General features: G+C 42.2%; 1 protein-coding gene across 3 annotated transcripts; it reads right to left on the reverse strand.

Moving 5' to 3' along the window:
- Positions 1-14: 14 nt before the first annotated feature.
- alox12 (arachidonate 12-lipoxygenase) lies at positions 15-16,878 on the reverse strand. 3 transcript variants are annotated; one of them, XM_084924678.1, is made up of 16 exons: positions 16,787-16,845; positions 15,817-15,929; positions 12,531-12,677; positions 12,040-12,241; positions 10,814-10,895; positions 10,571-10,693; positions 10,375-10,481; positions 9,111-9,283; positions 8,815-8,958; positions 7,806-8,009; positions 7,538-7,624; positions 7,290-7,459; positions 5,875-5,996; positions 2,181-2,281; positions 1,858-2,028; positions 15-1,262 (listed from the first exon to the last, which is right to left on the reverse strand). In XM_084924678.1, the coding sequence occupies exons 3-16, from the start codon at positions 12,675-12,677 to the stop codon at positions 1,083-1,085; spliced, it is 2,013 nt and encodes a 670-aa protein (XP_084780804.1). In that variant the 5' UTR covers positions 15,817-15,929; positions 16,787-16,845; the 3' UTR covers positions 15-1,082. The 3 variants fall into 3 exon arrangements, with proteins under 3 accessions (XP_084780804.1, XP_084780803.1, XP_084780805.1); XM_084924677.1 differs by lacking the exon at positions 15,817-15,929 and having other exon boundaries at positions 16,787-16,878; XM_084924679.1 differs by lacking the exons at positions 15,817-15,929; positions 16,787-16,845 and adding an exon at positions 14,907-15,525.

Here is a 16,878-nt window from a genome sequence, read left to right on the forward strand (position 1 = left end):
ACAGCCAACGGCTGTAGCTTCATTTGTTTATTTCTCAACATTGTAAGCACATGGATATATCAGGATGTCTTGCTTTAAGCTTCATAATACATTTATATGTTTTAAGTAAAAAAGTTAAAACATTGAAGTTATTCTGTCAAAAGTACTACTTACTGATTACCTCCATTTAATCCAGGCTGGGCAAACTTAACTTACCCTACTACAGAAGGAAATATCTGTGCCACAGTAATAAATTCATATAATTAATGCGAACACAAACAATGACTCAACTCTCCAAACATGGCACATGCAGGTTTATCTCTAATCTGACCAGTCGCCAGATCTCAAGCAGCTGGGAATTGACATGTCAGACACTTCATTTCACTTGCTCGCCCACTCTGGACATGACACATCAATTCCAACTGTTCGTGGTTGAGATGCAAATAAAGAGCTTCCAGGAAATCCTGCGGCTGGAGCTCTGGAGGTGGAGCGAGGCATCGGCTGATCGGAGGGTCGGTGGTTTGAAATATGCTTGGGCAAGATACGAACCCAAGATGCATCCATCAGAGTATGAGTGAGTCAATATTAGATAGAAAACACTTAAGCATAAAAAAGTGCTTATTTGAACGCGTGTGCTGTATAAAGCACTGGCTGCTCTGGGAGAGTAGAAAAGTGCTACAATAGAACTGCTCCATTTACAAAATATTTTTATAGTCTGTGTAAAGAAACGTTTTTCCCTCCTGATCATCTGTTGTTTGTTTGTTTTGATTCATATTTAAAGAACAGAAAACAACCTCATATAACACAAAGACAAATTTCCAAAGTTTAAGATTTAAGATAATGATCTAGTCCAGTATTTACTTGTACGTGACTTAACCAATTAACCAATACCAACCTGTTATATGTCAGCTGGTTTATCTATGAAGATGTGATTGGTTAATTTCCTGCCTTTTATTTAAGCACACTTCTACTATGTGTTACTATGACCCTGATGAAGGCCACACGCCGAAACACGCTGGTCAGTCAATAAAGTTGTTCCTCTTCTTTGAGTGTCGCTGGAGTCCCTGCACTGCAAAGATTCACTCAGCAGTCTGGGAGTATTTCTATATGGTGATGCTGTTTTCTATGCGACTGGGCAGGAGAAAAAGGTACTGCAGCTCCAGTCCTTCATTCTCAGTCAGAATGTGTTTCTCTATCTCCTTCAACTCCATCCTGAACCTGTCGATCACCTCCAGGGCTTTGGCCTCGGTGAAGTGGTCCTCTGTGTATCGGCCCAAAGGAATCTGAGCAGAAAAGACAGAAACAATGTGAACCGCAAGTAGCTGAGAAAAAAGGATCAATTCCATTTTTCATTACAAAATATGATTTATACGTGTTGCAAGACTTAATGCTTCCCTGCATGTCTTGCTGTCTCCTCCATCTTAATAAAAGGCAAGAAAATCACCAAAGAATAAGTAAAAATAAATATTCTGTCGTGCTGCAAGGTAAAAAAAATAAAATCGACCCATGCTATAGAAATGCCATTTTCTTTATTTAAGACGAACTGAGGTGACATGTTGTCTTTGAAATTCCTGCAGTTAAAGAAAACGTATATGAGTGTCAAATATTTGCATTATGTTTATAAACATAAACCATTAGCAAAGAACAGATGGCTTGAGTAACCATGATATACACGTATCAGTAGATACAGTGACATTAGTGTTATTGCATCTGTTTATATTAGTTATTTAACATAAATATTGCTGACATTTTTATTTCTGTGTTGAACTTTTGAATATTCATATTTTTAACCGATCTATCGCTGCATTACATGTGTATACGTGTATATATCACTTATAAACTGTATGGGACACAGTATGGTGAGGAACTTGGACTCACTGCATCTGGCTGTGCTCGTCCCAGATGCCATGTGATGGCCATCTGTACACAGGACTGGCTGACATCAGGAAGCGTGGCCATAATCATATCCATGGTAACAGCATCTTTGTCTGTTGGTGGCGGTTGTCTCATGGTGCAGGGGGTGTTGGGAACCCAGGCACACCAGTCAAACTAAAAGGAATCGGAGTAGAGAAACGTTTGCTGTACCTCCGTGGTATCATCTTTTCTTAAATAAGTCGCCCCAACAAACCAACAGTGTCAGTTTCTGCACCTCAGTGCATCTTGTGTAACAGTGTCCACTGTCTTGTGTGTGTGTTCAGCACCTGTCCGTTGTTAGTTGCAGCATGCTGGGCTGTGCTTGTGAAGATAGCCACTGCCAGCAGTGTGCAGAGTTCCTCTCTGCTGCTGAGGTTACTGGGCAAACCTGGAACACATGAAACATTAAGTGGATACACAGGATACACACATACACAGGATATCCTGCCGAGAACTTCTGCTAACTGGAGGTGATGTGTCTGTAGTCTGAAACTATGAAAGGAAGGATGTGACACAATTGTTGCCTCATGCTGGCAATCGCTTTGTTTTTATAATCTTGTACAAATATATGTGAGTTAAATTTCACCTGGTCATTTGTTTTTAAATTCAATTAACAAACCAACTTGTGAATTCTACATTGCAGTACATTCGTGTTTTGAACTTAACTGCATATAGTTACAGATAAATGATCAAGTAAAAGAGAGTTTGAGACCAGATCCAGACTGATTGTTAGCCATCAACACTCAGCAACAACAGTTAATACAGATGGTGCTGTGCAAAGTCTTGAACACCCCTCATTTACTTATATTTTGGTAGGAGAATGGGGAACAGGTCCAATGTCCAAAAGTTGATTCTGTTCATCTGGACGTTTTCAGAGGGAGAAACGTTTCGTCATCACCAGGTGACTCCTTCAGTCTCAGCTGACTGCAGCTTTCAGTCTTATAAACAGGACATTTGCATAATGACTGAAACCAGCCCACTGAAGGAACAAAGGGCTGTGAGGTCAGTTCCTTCATCATAATTATGCAAATTCTCATGACCATTGATCAACAACCATGAGTCCCATTCACAGAGAGCTGGGGAATGGCTGCAACCACAGCATTGTAAGATGGTGACAGATGTACCCTTAGGCCCCCTCCTCGATTCAGAGATGGTCTTTCCCTTTTCACGTAAATGGCCTCCTTGACTCCGCCCTCCAACCAGCGTTCCTCCCTGTCCAGGATGTTACATCCTCATCATTGAAAGAGTGTCACTGGCCTGTAGGTGTAAATAGACTGCAGAGTCCTGGCCTGACGAGGTGGCTCTGCTGTGTTGTGACAGAGATTGTTTGGTTTCCCCGATGTATAAATCCTGACAATCCTCCTGCACTTAGCAGCGTACAGTGTTACTCTGTTTGTGTCGGGGGACCCGATCCTTGGGGTGGACCAGTTTTTGGCGCAGCGTGTTTTGGGGTTTAAAAGCCACAGAGACCCGGTGTTTAGAAAAAATGCATCTCAGCTGCTCCGATACTCCTGACACATATGGGATCACTACAGGTTTTCGCTTGGGCAGCGGTTGTCCTTCTCTCCTGGATCGGCTGGAGCTTTCTTTAGGCGCCTTTCCAGCTTTGACAAAAGTCCAGCTGGGATAACCACATTTACTCAGGGCCTTCTTGATGTTCTTCTGCCTCCCTGGCCGCTGTTTCAGTGGGGATGGTGTTCGCTCTGTGTTGTAGCGTCCTGATGACACCCAGTTTATGCTTCAGTGGATGATGAGAGTCAAACCTTAAATGCTGATCCATATGTGTAGGTTTACGGTACACGTCAGTTTTTAGATGTCCCCCATTACTGATGGAAATCTCACAGTGAAACACCTGGAATGAAGACGCAGTTCAAACACACTTGGTCGATGCTGAGAGTGGTCCTGTTGCTGAGGTTGGGGTCATCCTGTAATCTCTTATGAACTACCTCCAACACTTCAATGACTGGGATGCAAGTGAACAGAGATGTAACATCGTACGAGACCATGGTTTCATCTGCCTCCATAATGACATCTCTCACCTTCTCAACACAATCCAGGGTGTTCTGGACGTGGTGTTCAGAGCTGCCCACCAGCGGGTTGAAGATCGAAGCCAGAAACTCGGGCTGACCGAGTTGATCATGCAGACAATCGGTCTTAAAGGTGCACCCTGTTTATGTATCGTCAGTAAACCATACAGACTTGGTGTAGACTCCCCTGGGTATAACCTGTGGTACGAGGTCCGCTCAATAGCCTTGTCCTGTTCTAACTGCTTCTGACAGTCTATCAGCCTCTTCCTGTAGCCACTTCCTGGGTCTCGTTTCAGGGGCTCATAAGTATTTTCGTCACTGAGTAGTGGCAACATTTTCTCATGATAGTCTGTCTGGTTTAGCAGAGCTGTGCACCTAACAGGTCCAATGGTTTACTGTCATGTGCAAACATATATTGCATGGAGTCTTGACAGCCACCCTTCCACTGAGACCAGTTTAGAGCAGTAGATGGATCAACTGAAGGGCCAGATGCATCTCTCAGGTCTTGTGTCACGTCGTCATATTATCTATATATAACATATATGGATACTATCTTTATCTCTCTCTATATATATTATATAGATAAAGATAATATCTATATATAATATATTTCTATATGATATAGATATATATTAGATATCAAGATAGATATCTATGTAGATATATCAGGGCTGTCAGGCCTTCGGTTAGACACTCCAGATGTCTCTCATCAACAGCTGGTTCATTTGTGCTGCCAGGCCCTCATGGAGTGCAGTCAGCTTCTTCAGCCAGTAGGCGTGAACTTATGTGGGGGTGGGTGCAGCCCAGCTCTTCATACTGGAGACTCTTGGATGTCTTCCACTGATGGTTACTGGATCCTGTTCAGAGAGGTTGCTGTGGTCTGCCCTCAGATCCTCTAACCACTGAGCTTTGCTGTTATGGGTTGCATCCTGCTCCCAAGAGTCCTGACAGGGACTAGAAAGAGAGAGCAGATTTCTCCTGTTTTGGCTTCCCTTCATTGGCTTCCTGTTAAGTCCAGAATTGAATTCAAAATCCTGCTCCTCACATACAAGGTCTTAAATAATCAGGCCCCATCTTATCTTAATGACCTTGTAGTACCATATCACCCTATTAGAGCACTTCGCTCTCGCTCTGCAGGCCTACTTGTTGTTCCTAGAGTATTTAAAAGTAGAATGGGAGGCAGAGCCTTCAGTTTTCAGGCCCCTCTTCTGTGGAACCAGCTTCCAGTTTGGATTCAGGAGACAGAAACTATCTCTACTTTCAAGATTAGGCTTCAAACTTTCCTTTTTGCTAAAGCATATAGTTAGGGCTGGACCAGGTGACCCTGAATCCTCCCTTAGTTATGCTGCAATAGACGTAGGCTGCCGGGGGATTCCCATGATGCATTGAGTTTTTCCTTTCCAGTCACCTTTCTCACTCACTATGTATTAATAGACCTCTCTGCATTGAATCATATCTGTTATTAACCTCTGTCTCTCTTCCACAGCATGTCTTTATCCTGTCTTCCTTCTCTCACCCCAACCGGTCGCAGCAGATGGCCCCGCCCCTCCCTGAGCCTGGTTCTGCCGGAGGTTTCTTCCTGTTAAAAGGGAGTTTTTCCTTCCTGCTGTCGCCAAAGTACTGCTCATAGGGGGTCATATGATTGTTGGGTTTTTCCTCTGTATCTATGAAGCGCCTTGAGGCGACTTTTGTTGCGATTTGGCGCTATATAAATAAAATTGAATTGAATTGAATTGAATTGAATATGCTCTTTGGAGAACTTAAGATTACGTTTTTATTGTTTAAATCTACTTTTGGCTTTAAACATTTTAACAATTTATGAAAAATGTCACAAATCTTTTAAACCAGCAGTGAGAGCCTAGTATCTCGAGAAAAACTTACCTTCAGACCTATTAACATTTTAAGCAATCAATAACTTACTATACAAGTACAGGTGATTACATTAATAACTGACCAAAGTTGGGGAGCTCTGTGAAGCCTTCCTCCGTGATGTCTCTGATCCAGGCCTGAAGCTCCAGGTCTTCTTGTACATCATGGTCTGACTGGTAGTACAGGTTTACCATACTGGAGACAAAACTGGAGCAAAGGTAAAAACTTATTATTTCTAAGAATACACTGTTTAAAATAAATAGTATGGACATTCAGAATGATACTCAAAACATATATATATATAGTTATTAGTTCAAAAATGTTATTAGTTCAAAAATTATTAGTTATTTGTTCAAAAATGACTGTCAATATAAAACAGCATTAGCTCAATGAAACATGAAGGAAAGTTTACTCATGTGTGATGAAATTATTGGTAAATCATGTTAAAGTACAACATAGAAAAGACAAAATTGTAATGAAGTGATTTTAAGGTTTAAACTATTATTTTAAATCGTGTTGAAGTTTACAGGATGAGAAGGCGTAGCTGGACATCAGGTGATCAAATGTCATCATGGAGGTTTCTTCCTGTTGAAAGGGAGTTTTCCCCACTGTCACCAAACTGTGTCCTCATAGGAGGTCATATGATTGTTTGGTGTTTTCTCTGTTTTCTTATACTTACAATATAAAGCCATTGTTAAAACTGTTGTTGTGATTTGACTCTATATAAATAAAACTGAATTGAACTTGATTGAATTTGACATCCAGACAAAAAGAGGGGAGAGATGAGGACCTGGTGTCATGTACGTTTTATGCAGAAGAGATGATAGGCTCTTCCCTTTGTCTTCTGTGAGATAAGCAGTTCAGAAGATTGGATCTAAGAATTCCCAGTTGGATATTCCAGCAAAGGTGCCAGAGGAATCAACCGCTGCCTGAACTATGGACTTACAATTTGGTTTTTTCTCTGCTCATTTTTGCCATGTTAGATTATAAATTTAAGAGAATTCGGACTTCCAAGGAATTCCACTGTTTTCCAGTGAAGCAGTAAAGGTAAAAAGCTGAGTACTAATAGAGTAGAAACAGCTCGTACAGGTTACGTCAGCCTTTTAAAGTAACAGAGTTTTCCAAACCACTGAATTAAACCCAGTCGTAATCCAAGAGCATTGATCTAGAGCTGCCACCGCAGGCCTGCAAGGCTGGGCCAGTTTTGAATCAGAGTAAGCAGTGTAGACATCTGGAGAATAGAGGCAGTTAGAACTGGGCATCAGCTCTATCCGAGCTCTGCACTGCCTCCTGGGTAATCCTCATAGGATCAGAGAGTGGACTTTTTAAACACAGAGTTGATCCACACTTCTTGTACAGATCATCGGTACCTTGTAGAGCTACACAGGAACAAGGACAACATGCGTACTCTTTAAGCCACCAGTTCTACCCACTGCACCGCCGAATAAATCACACCCAGTGGTTGCAGCAAGCTAGCACACCCCAAGCTTGCTATTGTACCTGTGTATGGCCTCCCACAGCATCAGACTATGGTCTTTGTAGAAATAGTTGGGGAGCTGAGACACTCCTCTGTCACAGAAATCATACAGCGGCTGAATGGAGCGGTAGGTCAACACCTTGTACTCCCTCTGGGCCAAAATTAACAGGCCATCACCACCTGTAGACACAACCTACACAACATTTCAGGAATATTAGATCGGAATATTGAAGAGCTCAGTAATACTAAAGCCAAGCGTGCTGTGGCATACTCGTTTGAAGATGCCATTTGCAGAGATGAGCTGAGTGCGCCCCCTACAGTTGATCTCTAGAGTGTAGCGTAGATGAGGGGCCAGGAGCTGCAGGAAGAAAGAGAACATTTTGATTATTGTTGGAAATTTAGATTCTACTGGATTTATGTTGCAGAAAGGAAATTACAAATGAAGGCTTCATCTCTTTGCTTTTAAACCAATTCATATCAGATAACAACTATGACCAACAGTGAAAGTGCTGAATAATACGACTTATATTAATATTTACCTTGTAAATGGGGTGTACAGCAGGCAGCTGTCTCAAAGTGGCCACACAAAACACTTCCACCACCAGGTGAGTCCTAAGTAGGTGAGACAGGAGCTGGAATACCTGGAACTCAGAGTGACGCACCCACATCTTAGCCAGCAGCCAGGCCAGAGGGGGATCGCTGGGCAGGAATATGGGCGTGTCCCGGCCTTGAGTCTGTTCAAGCTGAGAAGGTGAAAGAGCGACTATTGAGCTGTGGCCCAAGAGGTAGAACGGGCTGTCACTTAGCTTGTATAGCCAACACATGGCTTCAGAAGCACCGTGTCAAGGCTTGGTTTGTCTGAACAGAGTCACATGACCGAAGCTTCACCGTCGCTGCTTCAACACCTGATTCTGTCGTTTAGAAAGAACTGAATCATTGGCGGTGATTTTGTGCGACAGAGCAAACCGGTGTGTGACGTAATGACAGACATGGAGCCGGCGAGGACTTTCTACCTGCTCCTAAATATAAGCAGGTCATAACCAGTTCTACCCCCAGGTCTCAAACGCACATAACAAATAGACTGTACATATCGTTATAAATATATATGTTATAGTATATTATATATAAAAGTACATATCCACTGGTTCACTACACAACCAGACACCTTAGAGCACAAGCATGCTCCCAGCTTATAATAAGACTCTGCTGTATATTATTATATATAGTGTGTCTTATTATTTTTATCACAAGGCCACAAGCATGGGGAGAACAAACAGACACAACATTATTTTACCCCCAAAAATACATGTTCAAAGCACCACAACAGCCTGATATCACACAGACCTGTCAGGGTGTACCCCGCCTCTCGCCCTAAGACAGCTGGGATAGGCTAATTTAGTGAGCTTACTCATTATCTGCTGTAAGGTGCTTGAGAGTTATAACAGGAAGTCAAGTACAAAGTCAAGCTCAGGACCTTTTTGTGGTGGGTCAGCAGTGCTAATCACCCCACTGTCCCTGTGCTTCTGTGTACGCATGTAAACAGCATACCTGTATAGCAATAGGTATAAGTCCTTCATCTGGGTGTTGGTACAGGAGACAGATTGGAGCAGCGATGTACTGAGGGTGTCCCTTGATTGTGTTACTGGGAATCCCATCCATGATGGCATAGTCTAACAAGTATATGTTTCCTGCCTGGACAAGAGTGTAAAGGAAATTTAAGATATGATGGCAAGCATGCAACAGAGACCATGAAATAAACACCAGCAGTGAGACAATAACAGCGTCTACATTTGTGGCGTTCCTTTTATTTTATTGTAAAAACCAAAGTAGTGCTTTTTCTCAACCTTCAGTTCTTTGTCCAAGTTGGTCCTGTCAGCCATAGAGCGCTGCACCATATCTGCGGTAACAGGGAGGTTCTCCGGCAGCTTTTTGCACCTCTGGATCATCCTGGGGTTCGAACCATTTAGACACTGGTAGCCAAAGAACCAGTCCTCCTTCCAGTGCTTCATACAATACTCTGTTGTATACACACAGACACACAGAGCATCAGGTTTCTGTCATTGTTCAAAGGCCTTTGGAACAGAAACTGCCGCAGAGAACAAGTTCAGCCCTGCCACTGATTACAGTGGAAGGGAGAGAGAGAAATAATGTGCTTGAACTGAAGTGAATATTACCCACATGCTTTTATGGATCATCTTCAAATTTTACAACAATTAGAAAGTCAGAATAGAACAAGGAGAAAAGGCTTTTAAATAGGCTGCCCTCACTGTCTGCAATAATCTAAAGAAGGAGGTGAAAGTGTCAGAACTGGTAACGATGGGAAAGCTGATAGCAACAAACTTCTCTGGCACAACTTCACCCACTCCCAAGGTGCATGGAGAAGACAAAGATCTGATGACGTGGAGACTCCAGCAACACTTTAAGTATCAGGGAACAGCTTTATCAAGTGACGGCTTGTGGCCTTCATCAGGTAAGGTAACGGCAAACAGTTTGTGTTTAAATAAAAGTGGGCAACAGGAAACCAATCACACCTTCACAGATAAACCAGCTGACCATTTCACATTTAACAAGGTGGTAATGGCTAATTGGTCCAAATAGATTCTGGACTGAACCACTACAGATTAAAAGGTCAGAATATGAGGCTTAACCAGTTAACCAATCAGACAAACCACCTCGTTAAAGTAAATTGGTCAGCTGGTTTATCTGTGAAGGTGTGATTGGTCCACTTGGATTTTTTTCTCTTTCCTGTTTTTTATTTAAACACAAACTGTTTGACATTTTGCAATGACCCTGATGAAGGCCACAAACACGTCGGTCACTTATTCAAATCGTTCCCTGATACTTGAAGTGTCGCTGGAGTCTCCATGTCAACGATGGGAACGTTTAAATCAGTTTAAAGGACTGAGAGACTCTTTTGGATCTGCGGCCAAGGAACATCAGCGTGATCCCTCAGGAGATCTGATCCAGCTGCCTACTGATGCCACCATGGTGATTACCACTTTTAAAAGATCCAATCATTGTTATTTTCAAAGATCCTTTTTTAGGTAGCATTTTGAATTTGCATGAAACTACTATTAAAGCTGTTGTATGGTATGCTTTTTTACTCACCCGCTATGGGACTTTTCAACTTCCAGAAGATACGTTTGAAATCTTCAAGGTCATCCCAGGACTTCCCAAACCAGATGGTCAGCTTCTTCAGAGATAACTCCAGCAAACTGAGGAGAGGAAATGAGGCGTTTGTTGTTTTAAAATCAAATTTGTTACAAATGTGTTGAATCATGAACTGTGTGTGTGTACCACCTACGCGTAATGTAATGAATGTTCAAAGTCACTCCTCTTCTCGTTGTCAAAGCGGGCGTCTTGGGGTAAGTCTGCTTCTGTTTCAGCATCAATACATCTGGGAATCCCTGGAGCCCACGTTACCCATCTAACACAAAAATATCCAATGCTTCAAATCTATGTGTTGTTACAGAATGTATTTGGTCAAATGTGGCTTGTACTTTGTACAGTTTGAAGGGTTTCATATACCATAAGTGTGAGTCCCTACCTGTAAGTCTTCTGTCGCTCCTGCAGCTCTGTTCTCCTGTGTTCCAGCAGCTGCAGTGCGGAGTCACCTGTCAGCGTCTTTGCTACAGGAGAGACAGGGAAGTATAACAGCAGACACTTGGAAAGGGTCACACATGAGATAACTGAAGGAGTTCTGCTTATATGTAACACCGGAAATATATCTTCTTGTATGGTCTGACGCTTACATAACGAAAGTCTAAGAGGAACCTGTAAACAAATATGATGCAAATGGAAAGCAGGCACAGCAGCCCAGCGCTTCACCGTTTTTGCATGAAAGACACGGGCCTCATTTACACCTTGTGGTCTTATCTTGATTATATTATCTGATACTGTGTCTATATTTATGTCTCAGCTGCACATTTCTTAGGTGGTGATGGCAACTTGTCAACAAAGATGATGCGCTCCAGCTAAAAATCTAAATCACTGATCATCATTATTACAGCAGCCAGCTGCTGCTCTGTAGTTTTTGCTGAGCATAGGGGCAGGTTCTAGCTTGGGTTTAGAGCACAGGTGTCGGACTCCAGGCCTCGAGGGCCGGTGTCCTGCAGGTTTTAGATCTGTCCTTGATCCAACACAGCTGATTTAAATGGCTAAATGACCTCCTCAACATGTCTTGAAGTTCTCCAGAGGCCTGATAATGAACCAATCATGTGATTCAGGTGTGTCGACCCAGGGTGAGATCTAAAAGCTGCAGGACACCGGCCCTCGACGCCTGGAGTTGCCCACCCCTGGACTCGAAGGTAGTACAGCAACAGCTACACATCCCCAGTGTGCTCATGCATGGGTGGACGAGTAGCCTTAGATAGCCTTTCAATCTCACCACCAACTGCTTAATGTGGTAAACTGACTGGGACTTTTAACCTAACATTCACACACTGATGGATTTATCAGGTGCAACTTGGGGTTCGGTATCATCTACTAATCTGCTGCTGGTTTGTTCTGCAGCTCCTCCTGTCTGCTCCAGCCCAAACTATCCTTGGACAAGATACTGAACCAAGTTACTCTCAGATGCATCCATCGGCGTATGCATGTGTGTCAATGGGCGATTGATGCATGGTTTATAAAATGCCACATAGGAATCAGTCTTGTACTAAAATAGAACCTGCATGGCTTTAAAGGGAAATTTGCATCTTTGCTCAAAATGACCTCAGGACTTTTACACATGTAGACATTGTAGGGCAATGAAGGAATGAGACTCTTTCCTACCGGTTCCTTCTCGTATCTCCATCTTGACATCGCCTACAAACCATCGGTAACAAGGGAAAGTCAGCACTTTACCTCCATCTGGAGGCTCTACAGTGACATACTGACAAAACCAGTTATCTTCCACCCAGTATCTTTGTTTCTCTAGTCGGACCAGTAGCACCGAGCCTAAAGGTGAAGGACTCGTCACCTTGTACTGGTCAACCTGATGGAAGAATAGAGGAAGAGAAATACAAAAAAATTAGGTACTTTCTATCTCAGAGTGACGCTGAAAAGCTAGTTCGTGTTATTCTGTCAAGTTGTCCTAAAAACTACTTAAAATGTCCTGAGCTGATCTAAAATGCTGCAGCAAGAGACCAAGACTAGAAAGTGAGCTCTTTACTGGCTCCCTGTTAAACCCAGAATTGAATTTAAAGTCTCACATACTGTATTTATTGTGCAAAATAAAGCTATCCAAATCTGGACAACACAAGAAAAGCCCAAACTACACTTACTGCTCCTCGACAGAAATCCAGTCCAGGGTTGTCGAGTTGAGTGCGCTCGCTCTCCCCTTTCTCCCCCACAAGCGTCAGATAAATGTAGTTGTTGGTGCCTGAATACTCTGAAGTACCAGTTGCTACTGTAACAGTGTAGACTTCCATCTAAGAAGACACGAGTCATACATAAGTGTTCAGCTAGCAACATGTGTGCACCTGAATACACAGGAAAAACAAACATAAACTTGCAGCTGTCTTGGCTCAGTGACGTCACCATGGTTAGTGGAAGATGTCACAGCACCGTGCTTCAGAGGGAAAATAAAGGGTGTAGCAATAGGAAGAGGTCTAAGTTCAAAGTCACAAGGCTTTTGTTTTTTTAGCCCTTTTTTCGACTCTTCAAGTTTTAGGCTTGCTTGTCATAATTGGAAAGTCGGAGCTGCAGAGCTGAGTCTCTGATTCTTTGCTTTAAATCTGCCTGCAGACAAACAGAAGCTTCATGCATGTTTCAGCTATTTGTATTTGTCATTTTTAGTTTATCCTTTAGCCCAGCTGCCATTTCTGTGACAGCTCCTGTTGGGACCTCATCACCCAACATTAGCATGTGTCATTTGTGGGGTGGCTGTAGCTCAGGAGGAGGTAGAGCTGGAAGGTTGGAGGTTCGATCCCAGGCTCCTCCAGTCTGCATGCCAAGTATTCTTGGGCAAGATACTCACCCCAAGTTGCTCTCCGATGCATCCATCGAAGTGTGAATGTGTGTGAGTGTAGTTAGAAAGCACTCGGTATAGAGGTAGTGCCTGTGGACTGGGTGAATGTGGCGTGTTGTATAGAGTGCTTCGAGTACTCCGGGAGAGTAGAAAAGCGCTATGTAAGAATCAGTCCATTTACCATTTGCAATAAGTAGCATTACCCAAACCAAAACTCTTTTGCAAGAGTGTCCTGGGTTCACACTTGCTGAGAGGCAACAATACTAAGCATTGAGTCACCATGGTGACTGACTATGTTTTTATTCTCCAAGCTGTGGATGTAATCGTAGAGCTGGAGTAGATTTGTGTGGGTTTTTTAATAAGCAGTGTTCTCGGATGTATTTGAAGTTATATATGATCACATTTGCATCTTATACAAAGTCCACAAGTTTCTCCAGGAAATCAGGTATTGGTCATCAGGTGCATTAATACATAAGAGGAACCAAACTCTTAAAAAGATCACGCACTCTACAGCTCAAACTGAGTGAACATGTTTTCTAATTATTTAAATATTAACCCTAACCAAATGTTCAAACCACAATGATGCAAATGTAGCACATTTCATCTTCACACACTCATGCACGCGTGTGTTCCTGTCTAGCTATCTTTGTGAGGACCGAAATCTGCATTCTACTATACTTGTGAGAACCAACTGGCACTTGTGAGGACACAAACTGGTCCTCACAAATTCCCTCACTAAGATCCTCATTAAGATAGCTGAACGCGCACACAGACACAGGCATTAAGTAACCATTTCCTTTGGTCGTATATATTTCAACTCAGTTAAAATTTTTTTTAGATCTTATCAAATCCCAACAACAGTCACTTCAGTCTGTTGCTGCATACAGACCCTACAATAATAAAAAGACGTTACTGGTAAAGAGCCTCCTGTAAGATGAGTGATTTATTTTTCCTTAAGGAAAAGTTTGAACATCTCAACTTCAAACAAACTGTGTGTGTTACACCTCTGACTATCAATATGCATCTACAGATAATGCATTCAACAACACGCTACAGCTTCATTTAGAATCCAGACACAAGCATTTCCTCACCGCAGCTTTTCTGTGTCACTGTCAGGTAACAACGCCCCCCAGCTCCAGCTACTCAAATCTCTGACACCGAGGTGCTGCGCTCGTCTCTGCTTTTGAAATATTTGCTAATATTATAATCAGCTCCTAACACTGACAGCAGTATACTGTGATAAATCAGCAGTAAAAGTATACAAAGTGTTTGTATCAGCTATCTTTGTGCAAACTAACCAAACCTTTGCTGTGTCAATATAAACGTTTTTTAAATGAGAACCTCTTTGTTTGTTTCTTTTTTACTTTGCCTCCACATCTGCACAGAAAACCGAGTATGATTAGTGTAGGTTTACTGCTTTCTGTGCATATACACAATTAAATCTTGGTTGATTCCCTGTACAGACAGAATACTGTTCATACACTAAACAGTATACAGTCACTATAAAGGTTAAATTCTGTAAATTAATCTTAGCATCATTAACTTGAATACAAACCCGACTGACCATGAACACCACAGCCATACTTCACCACTCTGTAGCATCCTGACCTGTTTATCTTGCATTGAGCTATCTTGTATTTGAAAAACACAAACACAACTCTCTTGGTTTTGGATGAAAAACACAACTTACATGTTTTGACACACAGATCCAGTGTCTGATTTTAAAACGAGGACATCCTCCCACCTGACCAGGCTGAGGTGAGGCGATAACATTCATAGATTCTCTAAGAGTGCAAGCAGAAAAATTAAAGCTTTCTTTGTCCTCGGTATTGAATGCCGCACTTTGTATTCTGTAACTTTTCCTATTACATAACCCTTCCAGACTACGTATGGCGTGATTCAGAATGAACTACCGTTGCTGCTGCATGTTAAAATGATACAATCTCGCACACACTCTTGCGTAAAACACTTGCGTTAGTTGTCTTGACCGAAACAATTTCAGCTGTAGGGGAGACCGGGGATAGTTGTAACATTTTTCACATTTCTGTCTGTAAATTGGAGCACTTTTAAGGTAGTGGATTCAAAATGTAATGCAAAGTATTTACATGTCTCGGCTATTAAATAGTGCAGCTATTTTCTCTGCAGCACAATTACCCATTGCATGGTATGGTCTCAAACACAAAGAGTGAAATGTTACAATTAACCCCATAGTCTGGGTTAGTTGTAACATATCCTGGGGTGAAATGTAACACAATGAAATAAGGGTACTAACAAAACATTAACATGTAATCTTTTTTATTCAACACATGAATGCACTTACATCCATTTATGTAGCTGTGTGTGTGTGTGTGTGTTTGTATGACAGAATGCAGAAATCTAGCTTTTGAACATATTCCAACCCCCCAAAAAAGACAAATTATGGAATTTTCTGCAACTGAATATTTCATTAATTTTGGTTGGTCTTCCTTGAGTTTGGCCTCATTGGCTCAGCGGGCATTATAACCTACAACTCTTGCACCAATTTTGAACATAACAATGAAGCTGAAAAAATGTAGTTGTGCACCAGCATCGCAATTCCATTACTTTTTATCATGGCTTACCTTGGTGTGGTTTGCAAAGTGCTTCAGAAAGATGAGGAAATCTGTTTCTTGCACCCATCCGGATTTATTTCCACTACCAGGACTTCCTACTGGTCCATCTCTGACACAGTGGTCTGCATAATGTATGTGTGGGAACACAAACAGTGGAGGAATTGTGTTGCCAATGGCATTAACCGCATATACAAAAGCGACCAGTGAACCTTTCTCTGCTGATGTCGTTGCCCCAACTTGTTTAATATAAGTTAAAGTAATAGTGTGGTAAGTTGTAACATCTGCATTATTGTTACAACTAACCCAGACTGTTGCTGTTACAACTGACCCAGACTCCTATAGCCATAAACCAGCTAACATTACAGCCAACGGCTAAAACATTAGCACTAAAGACCTACACAGAATACATCCCCATAGACATACAAATAACATAATTTAAGTTTGATGAGTTTAACTGCAAAGCAGATAATGCTATTACAAATTGAAATAAAGTAGAAAAACTTACTTTTTGGCATACAAATTACTTTTTTTCGTGTTAAATTGTCTGTGTTTGACAAAATGTGCTGATTTTTCACATGTGATAGCAGAACTGAGTTGGACATGCACAGGATGAGTCACATCATTTGAAACTTAGCCCTGATTGGAGAAATTGGAAGTGTTACAACTGACCCACGTTACAACTATCCCCGGTCTCCCTACTGAGCCGTCGCCGTGACTCAGTCACGACATTCGGGTACTTCAGCAATAATATTATTTTTCACATATTTAACGAGACAACGGGCGCGTGTGATGTTGAGCATTTACTGCGGTGGTTTATATGAAAGCTGAAAAACAAGCTTCTGTTGTTTCTAATGTTGCTTTTGTCAGTGGCAGCGTGTCTGCACGACACCGCTATCACGGGCTGGGCAGCGGAGACTCTGACAGCCAGCTGTGATGGTGATAATCTGGAGTTTGGAGAAGACAACAGAAAAAGACCCACCTTAGTCGCGCGCCGTGTTCACAGTGGACTGTCGCTTTGGTGGAGTGGAGTGTCCGGTGGCTGTCGGCTGTTCTGGCACGTCCTTTTATTTG

This window comes from Perissodus microlepis, chromosome 3 (assembly GCF_051167445.1).
Source record: "Perissodus microlepis isolate ML-2025 ecotype Zambia chromosome 3, ASM5116744v1, whole genome shotgun sequence".
Lineage (NCBI taxonomy): Eukaryota > Metazoa > Chordata > Actinopteri > Cichliformes > Cichlidae > Perissodus > Perissodus microlepis.